Source organism: Malus sylvestris, chromosome 16 (assembly GCF_916048215.2).
Source record: "Malus sylvestris chromosome 16, drMalSylv7.2, whole genome shotgun sequence".
NCBI classification, from domain to species: Eukaryota; Viridiplantae; Streptophyta; class Magnoliopsida; order Rosales; family Rosaceae; genus Malus; species Malus sylvestris.
In genome coordinates, this window is record NC_062275.1 from 31,308,111 (window position 1) to 31,317,744 (window position 9,634).

A 9,634-nucleotide genomic window follows, 5' to 3' on the forward strand; every position below is an offset into this window, starting at 1 on the left:
TGGCTTTGTCACCTTCTAGGTGCTGGCAAGCACAACTCGATTCAGAGTCCTAGTGGATATTCTGGGTCGGGATGTGTTAGTTTTAATCCATTTATTCAATTAAAATGTTTGATTTTTTTTATTGTAGCCGTTTCTAATAGTATTATAATGAGAGATTTTAAATTTATAGGATTATAAATCTCATAAAATATCAAACAATTAATGTCAAAACTATAAAAATATAAATATTAATAGTAATATAATGAGGTGTACAAAGTCAAGGGACTTTGATCAAACTTTGAATACCATTAAGGTTTTAGTCAAAGAGTGTTAAAGATTAGGGACCACATCCAAAATATCCAAAAAAAAAAAAAAAAAATCAGCCCCAAAAATAATGAAAGTAAACGAAAAACACCAAGACAATGCTGTGGCACTCACCTTCTTCGTAATGCAGCTTCTGCAAGTGCAACTTTCAAATCTCAACTGGAAAATTTTCCAGATTCCGTCAGATTTTAAACAAAAACAACACCTAATTGAACACCTTAGGCACACCTCCACCACGTCTAGGTGAGTTTTTGCCTACTCCCATTGGGCAGAGGCGATTTCACCGCGCCTTGCCTAAGTGCCCTTTGGGGCACATTTTTTAAAACACTGATTTTTACCATGCATAATTGTTTATTCTTGGTGCTTACATTTGATTGCAGTTAGGTTATTTTCATAAAACCTTTGTATATTAGTTGCTTGGGGTTTGGGTAATGCCTGCATTTTTTAGTAAACAGTTTTAAACGGGAAACCAATGGTTTGTCTTCCCTGCTATATTTGCAAATCAAGGTTCCTTCTGTTGAAAAAACAAAAGAAACTAAATGTGTTGTTAATGGATGAACCAGAATCGTAATGAAACACCTGTTTTCGTTCTCTTATCCTTAGTAATGGCGTGGGACGAAATCCCGCAGCCAATTGCTGGCTTTGAATAACCAGTCCAGGGCCAATTTTCTTGCTTGGTGTTTAATGTTTATGAATTTTGATGTCGAGTTAAATTCCTTATGATGGACATTGATTAATGTTCGTTTTGTACTTTAGAATTGTTAGATTTAGGTTGTGATGCTCTACTGACACAAGGTTGAGGGTAGACTTGACATTCGTGTCATGTTTTATGTGTTTATGTTATTTTCGTATCATATCTGATATTTTAACGGATCATATCGTGTAACACCCGTTAAAGTAAACGGATAATATGACCTGATCCGAAATCAACCTGTTAATATTATGAGTTAATATGACCCGACCCACTACCCGTTAAAGGAAATATATTTTAAATCAATAAATAATGAAAATGAAAAACATAACAAAAAAACAAAAAATATAAAACATAATACTAAAGGCTTATTCTATTATTTTTTTTGTCAAAGAGTAAATATTATTAAATACGAATTGAAATGTTTACATCAGACGCTAGAGTGTTGAACAACCACTCAGGCTCAAACTCATCCCAGGAATGCGCACCCCCCACACGCGTGACATAAGATGCCACAAGATGCACAGCCTCATTACAGGCACGAGGAGTGTAACTAACCTCAATATAACATAATTGTTGTTGAATAAGATTAATATCCCACAAAATAGCTTCCATAGTTGCATCAGGTTGCAGCTTCCCATGAACCATATCCACAAGAACCTTGGAATTCGTTTCCACATGAACAATAGTAAAACCCCTGTCCACCGCAGCCATTACAGCCAACCGAAGAGCTGCAGCTTTCGCCATAAAGCTGGAAGCGCAGAACACCTTCCCCACACAGCCGACACCTTTAAATATACCTGCAAAATCTCTAGCGACCCACCCATATCCTCCCACACTAGTACGATTGCACTAGGCACCATCACAATTTATTTTTATCGTCCCAAACGGAGGCTTTACCCACCCATTCACAATTGTGCCGTCCCCAATGCACCCAGAACTATTGTCAAAGAAAAAATCCTTATCACTCTCCACAATCTCCTTCCATTGCTGCCATAGTAACTGTAGCGCAACATTGGGTTCCACCACAACCTTCCCAAACACCACACTATTACGACACTTCCAAATTCGCCATAAACCACACACTACCCAGCGCATAAACGTACTAGCCTCCTCCAACTTTCCATATTTCGCACACAACCAAATCCAACACTGCATAAAATCGTCGCCCACCACCACGTTCACATCTAATTGAATCGGAGAACCAAACCAAAAGACACGAGCAAAAGAACATCTGAAAAAAGATGAACCTGTGTTTCCTCCTTACAATCACAAAACGGGCAACCAGTACTCATTCTAACCCCTCTCATTTGCAAATTAGTGCGGACAGCAAGGATATTCCGACATCCTCTCTATATGAAATGGCGGAGTTTAGGAGTAACCTTAAAACTCTAGAGATCCTGCCATACCAAGGCCACAGTATCATTCGTACTAGTTTGCCCACCCCCTTTCCTCCCCAGTTCACCATTCCTGTTCATCTCTTGGGCTACCAAATATCCGGACTTCACCGAATAGACTCCATTACGGGTATAATGCCAAATGATACAATCAGCACACCCCAATTGACTCAAAGGCATGCTCAGAATGATCTATGCTTCATCAACAGTAAAACACCTTTGAATGATCTCACGTTCCCAAGTTTCGTCAATGGACACCAATTTCGCAACCATCTGAGGCATTTCTGGATGTCTTGACAAAGGCCGAAACGTTCTTGGTGTGGGCAACCAAGGATCCTCAATAACCCGAATATTGCTTCCATCACTAACCCGCCACCTAATACCAGACTTCAAAATTTTCCGCCCTTGTAAAATGCCCTTCCAACCCCATGAAGTTCCACGTCCCACTGATGCTTCAAGGAAAGATGAATTAGGATAATACATAGCTTTAAGTACTTTAGCCAACAGTGACTCCGGAGCACAGATCAATCTCCATCCTACCTTAGCCAACATTGCTAAATTAAACTCAATAACTGCCTTAAAGCCAAGACCCCCAGAGATCTTCCTTTGCGCCACTTTTTCCAAGCAAGCCAATGAACACCCTTTTTCGTCTTCTGATCCCTCCACCAAAAATGCGCTATAATTTGCTCGATTTCCTTTGCCAATTGAATAGGCAGTTGAAAACATGACATAGTGTAAATAGGTAGAGCCGCCGCAACACTTTTAATTAGCACCTCCTTACCTGCTACCGATAAAAACTGTTCCGCCCAACCATTAATTCGTTCATCCAATTTATTCCGCACTTCTTCAAACACCTTTTTCTTCGAAGCTCCAAAATCAGCTTGTATACCTACGTATTTCCCAAATCCTTCCTGGTGTTTAATCCCCAAAATCTGGGGTAGAGTAGATTTCAGCCCCTTTGAGCACCCCACACTAAAATGTACTGAGCTCTTATCTAGATTAATGAATTGTCCGGACCCCTCAACATACCGTTGGAGCAAATATTTAACATTATACGCCTCATTCTCCTTAGCTCGACAAAATAAAACTGAATCATCAGCGAAAAACACATGTGACAAAGGCTCAGCCGAAGGAGTTACTGCCATACCTCGAATGCATCCCCTCCTCTCGTCATTATGGATTAAAGATGAAAAACCTTCGGCACATATTAGGAATAAAAAAGGTGATAATGGGTCACCTTGCCGAATGCCTCTCCTAGGCGTTATATAACCCGTTATCTCCCCATTCATCACCACACTATAAGACACAGTTTGTACACACTCCATCACCCAGTTGCAGAACACTTATCCAAAACCCAACTTATGCATCATAGCATTCAAAAAAGACCATTCGACCCGATCGTAGGCTTTTGCCATATCCAGTTTGAGCGCCATAAAATCCAAACCCTCCTTATTCTCATGTTGCATAGAATGTAGAAGTTCATGCTGAAGGGAAAATTATGAGATTCTAGCATGGGATTTCATAATGACTATCATGCATATACAAATCAAATTTAATATACGAAAGCAGCGGAAGCATTTATAACAATTTATCAAAGCTATAGTCATGCAAATCCCCTTCAAGGTTCATAGGTTTATATATAATGCATCAAAACAATTTTAGAATCAAGAACAAAGTGAAGGTTAGTCTTATACCTCTTGATCTAGACTTGAGACCAAGGATGGACCACCTCCAAGGCCTTTGCTCCTTGAAATCCTTGAGCCTAGCTTCCCTCCTTGCCTCCTCCACTTTGTTAAAAATGAGTGCTCCTAGGTTCTCTTCAAGTTCCCAAAGTAGGAAACCTCTAAAGATTCTCACCCACTAGTGTAGTGAGAAGGATGAAGGAATAACCAAAAGGGTGTAAGAGATGTTAGTAAAAACCCCCTTTGGTGGCCGGCCTTTGTGGTTCAAGATGGCTATTTTCTTTTGCCTCTTTTGTTGTTCAAAACTCACAAAAACCCTTTTTTGAACAATATCTTATAAAGTTGCTTATATAGACAAAAAGAAAACCTAGTCAACACTTGACTAAATATCTCTCCAAAACCCACATAATATGGCCGGCCCTCTTGTGTTGTTTTTGGGCTTTGGGCTTTTATTATTTCAAGTCATCCAATGCTTGAATAAAAGCCCATTGGGTTTAGGCCCAATGGGCCTAATTAAACCCGAACGTTTCTTTAAGCCCAAAACGATCTTTATTGCTTTTATGATTTTTCTAGACTTTTCTAAATTAATCACAACACATAATTAATCTAATTAATTGTTTCCATCATCCATTATTTACTCACTACAATAGTGTTGTGGTGAACAATCTTTTAGGTTCTAATTAGCAAGGCAGTGAGGTGATTGGCATTAATCCAATTGCTTATATTTAATTCAATCACTTAGTGAATTAAAACCTCATTTTAATTCACCTTTCTTCTTTGACGACTACATCTAATCATCTAGAAGAACTCACAAGCTATGAGTGACATCTAACCATATGTCATAGCTACCCAAGCTATTGTAGAAGTTTATTCAAAGAACCTAGTCAGTTGGAATTACAATGTAATTCAATCCTTCTCTAATACAATACTCTCAATCACATCATTAGGGTATGGATATTTCATGTCAAACCCCTAATGTGATTATTCCTTCTTATATGATCCAATTGAGTCGTTTAGGAACGCTTTCCTTTATTACGCTCGATACTTCGGCCGAAGATTCCCGAATCATATCTTAGAGTATTCTTCCTCTCTTATCGAGGATTAGAGATTCCTTGTTGCGCATACACTTGCCTTCATGACTAAGTGGCTTAACCCTAACTATGCCGTTGACATTCTAATAGAGTGACGTTGACATAATCAAAGATTAAGTACTTAACCACAAGACAACGACGATGCCTCAGGTCAAAGGATTACTTACATTATTCCAACCATTTGAGTTACTTGCTTGACATGTGAGTAGACCTCCATGCAAGTACTCTGATTCGATTGTGTTCAGTGAACTCATTCCCTTAATGAGCACCTACATACTTGTCTTAGTGTCACAACACGAATGGGTTGAGACTTTCCATCCTTCCAATTGAAGCGGACACAGTATGTACCAGTCTAAGCATTGTCAGTATCCCTCTGACAATCCAACGACCAGGAACCTTTTGGACATAATGGTTATGTGAAGAAGGTCTCTGTAGTTTAACATCATTAGATTATTTCTTCAATCGATCCATTATCCATGGATTCACTATTCAGGACATATTTCGTATATTGAGATAGTCCTAATTAGTATCTTTGCCATTTGATGTATAAGAATCATCCATACATCGATTCATTTGTCCTGAAAGATTTCTTCCAAAGATTGACTTTCAGGGCATATTTCCAACAATCTCCCACTTGCACTAAAGTCAATCACTTGTGTATCTTATACATCTTGTCGAGAGAGTTTATGCTCGTAGGTCAACTTGGTTATGTATTAATCTCTTTTATTTTAAAAGGGATTTACTTATCAAATGTTTCCAAGACATTTGATGATGTCTCTTTAATGTGTTCGAAAACTTTGATGAGACCTTGATTCCATGGCTTGAGCTATCGCCCCATTACGTCGTAGTACTCGACTAACGACCTTATGGTTTGGATTCAATCATGGGTTCTAAAAGAACCCCTTTCATTCAAAACACCTTTTTGCAGCAGTTTCTAAAACTTATATATCTACATATATTTCGTTTGTATACTTTATACAAACTTTGCTCCAATCTTGAGACCATTGTAGTACAATACTAAGAATTCATTCATATGATTAGTACTTTATCCAACATGAAGTTCCATTTGTTAAAATGGCTTATTTTTCACTTTGGTTAACAACCTAAGTGAATGCACGCTTCCAGAGTCCCACTCTGATGTTTCTTTCTTAAAAGGCAATAATACTCTATCAGTTGCTTTGGTTCTGATCCTGGGATACAGTAATATCTTAAAGTGATAAACTCAGTGGTTTCTTCACCTTTGGATATCTACTTCACAAGTCAATACATGTGTCCCTTTTGTGATTTTATGACACATTCATTATAAGGGTTATGAAAGTGATTTCCTATCACATAGGAAAATGCTTTCTTAAATCTTCAACATTTGAGATTTAATTCCCATATAACATTATTGAGATAGCCTTGCTATATCAGTAAGTCTAATTTCAAGTCTTTACTTCAAAATTGACCGTGTCATGTTTTGTCATTTTTCGAGTAACATCTATGTTTTATCAAGTCTATCAAATAGACTTTATTCACATCTTGTTGCTCAAATTATGACATCACTCCCATTGGCCTTGTTGTAACTTAGCATTCATTAAAAAATAACACTTATATTTTCTTGATTTGAATGCGTGTTGCTCCCACTAACTTGTCTTGGATCCATTGAGAATCATTGAGATCCATTAGCTTATTGATGATGTTCTCAACAATTTTGAGACCATCAACAACCCTAGCTAACACAAGTTATTTAAACGAATCACATACAAAAGAATTCCTTCTAAAGTAATTCCTTTTGAATATGTGACTTGTTTTATCAAGTCTATTCATTTAATTATACGATGTCATACACCATACTTCAAGTTTTAGTCATACTAACGCCTTTAGTGTAGTCATATAAGAATTATCCAATTCCTTAGTGGAAGCATGGCTCCTACTAAGGATATAGAAACTCAACCATTCCTTCTAGGTGGTTGATATAATTCTCTATCAAAACTACATAGAGCAATATCGTTACATGTTGAATTTGGATTGTCTAGTTGTTAAACCATATGTTGTGACTCATTTTGAAACTTATTCCCTTTTGTTTCATCAACTTGTCCATTTGTTTTGTTATTAGCATGTTCTCATAAAAGAGAATGATGGACAACTCCCAACATATAACCATTTTATGCTAGGTTGACGAAACCAACATTCAAAGACTGTTCTTTAAATGTTACACAACATAGATTTTTAACGTTTGAAGAGCTTGAGTCCTTTTAACAATTAAAATTACAAACTCTTAATAATAGTCAAGTACTATTATTCTTTAGACAACTATAAACCAATCACATTCAAGTTTATATCCATTTTCACACCTCCCACTATTTCTCATGACTTTAATGAGAAATCATTTCATACATTCAAAATGTATAAAAGTGGATTATATTGGTAGAAGACATTGTGTAGTAGCTTTGAAACATTTCAAGCTTATTTGTTTCAATCTTCACTAAGTTTAATGTCTTGTTATTTAAGTGACTAAAGTCTTTAAACCTTTTATAGATTTAGACACTTCTTTCTCGGTTTAATCACTAACACCATTGACATTTTAAAACAATTTTAAGAATGCCCAATTAATTGTTCAAAACTACTAATTGAATCAAGAGTGATCTTGATCATTGTGTTTCAAGTGATAACCATATAAGAAACGTTTTTCTTATTACTTATATCATTGTAATGTGATCTTCCTTTTCTTCAAGAAAGGATTCTCTAGACTTTTGTCAATTCATATAGAACTCATAAGTAGACAAATGGAACCAAATCTAAAGATTCATTGTATCCTTTTATGTCCTACATGTGAGATCTATCCATAATTGATAAATCTAAAGTTTGGTTTATCACATTACAATTAAGTGATATAACTCTTGTATCTCATCTAGGATACAACAAGACAATTTTCAATTCATAACACTACTTTAAGGAAATAGTATATTAAAAAGGCATACTTCACATTACATTAATATGATAGTTCAAACATTCATAATGTTTAATACAAAAGGTATTAGCTCTATATATTTAGAGACTAATATAAATGCCTTTATACATTTAGGCACTAACAGTGGCCTTCCATCAAATGAAGCCATATAATTAGTTCTTAACAAAATAAGAAAGTTTAAAGACAATCTTTAAATGCCTAACAAAACTTCCTAAGTAGTAAGCAAAAATTATAGTGGCCGAACCCTTCACCACATTTTCTTGCTTGTTCTTCTTCTACTTGGCTTCTCCACCTATATACAATTATACAAGTGATTAGCACTTTATATCAAATAAAAATATTTAGAAGATCTAACATTTAGAATTGAAGATAAGAACATAAACCATACCTTGTGGCTTGTCCTTAAGACTTGCAAGGTATAACCTGCAATTCCTCCTCCAATGCCCCTCCTTTCCACAGTGGTGGCAAGTCCCTTTGGGCTCCTTTGCCTTCTTTTTCCTCACTCCTCCTTTCGGCGTAGGAGTGGGGGACTTCTTCTCCTTCCCTTTGCCTTTGCCTTGCGGCTTGGCCTTGGAAGAGGATGGCTTATTGTAGGCTACTGCAGCAGTCCCTACAACGTTCTCTTTCTTCATAGTCTTCTCGGCGGTTACTAACATGTTTAGTAACTCGGAGAGAGTGCTATCCATCTTATTCATGTTGTAGTTCATTACGAACTGCGAGAATGAATCAGAAAGAGAAGCCAATATGAAGTCCTGGGCTAATTCCCCGTCAAGTGGAGTACCAAGGTTCTCCAATTGTTCAATGAATCCTATCATCTTCAGTACATGTTGATGCACTGGAGCCCCCTTGACCATCTTGGTCTTCACAAGTTCACAGACAATGCTAAAGCGACGGTTGCGCGTCCCTTTACCATATAACTCCGTAAGATGGAGTATTATGGAAGATGCACTGTCCATGCCCTCGTGCTGTCTCTGTAGCTCCTCATTCATGGAAGCCAACAGATAACACTTGGTTTGTGTATCATCCTCAACGTGCTTGTCATACTTAGCACGTTCATCCTCAGTGGGATGATCCACTTTAGGAATAAGCACAATATTAGTGTGATTCATATCCTTTAACATTCTACCCGAACAGAAAAAAGATTTTACCATACCAATAACAACGCCCCCAACCGTCTCCCAATGATGCTGATAGAAACCTACATTGAACCCATCCGGACCCAGTGATTTTGTTGGATGCATTTGATAAACAGCTGTTTCGATCTCCACATTGGTCACTGGGCCACTTAGTAGATGATTATCCCGCTCATCCACCCTAGTCGGTACACATTGTAGGATCTCAAAGAAATTAGTGGGTGTATCCATGGTGAATAGAGATGTGAAATACTCAACGGCAATACCATGGATTCGACTCCTATCCGTACACCATGCCTCATCCTCTTCTTCTAGTCCTCAAATGGTATTCCGTCTTCTTCGTTTCAAGGTTTGAGCATGAAAGAAATGAGTATTTTTATCACC

General features: G+C 37.3%; 1 protein-coding gene across 1 annotated transcript; it reads right to left on the reverse strand.

Moving 5' to 3' along the window:
• Positions 1 to 1,399: 1,399 nt before the first annotated feature.
• On the reverse strand, positions 1,400 to 3,536 carry LOC126609285 (uncharacterized). The gene is made up of 4 exons (XM_050277239.1): positions 3,173 to 3,536; positions 2,609 to 3,086; positions 1,895 to 2,228; positions 1,400 to 1,846 (listed from the first exon to the last, which is right to left on the reverse strand). The coding sequence occupies exons 1-4, from the start codon at positions 3,534 to 3,536 to the stop codon at positions 1,400 to 1,402; spliced, it is 1,623 nt and encodes a 540-aa protein (XP_050133196.1).
• Positions 3,537 to 9,634: the final 6,098 nt, after the last annotated feature.

Excerpts from the sequence above, each read along its gene's own strand:
- LOC126609285 (XM_050277239.1), bottom strand. The coding sequence starts at position 3,536 with ATGGCAGTAACTCCTTCGGCTGAGCCTTTGTCACATGTGTTTTTCGCT. Across the intron at positions 3,087-3,172 it reads ACAGTTTTTATCGGTAGCAG|GAAATCGAGCAAATTATAGC; the intron begins GTAAGGAGGTGC and ends CAATTGGCAAAG. Across the intron at positions 1,847-1,894 it reads GCACAATTGTGAATGGGTGG|TGCAATCGTACTAGTGTGGG; the intron begins GTAAAGCCTCCG and ends GATGGTGCCTAG.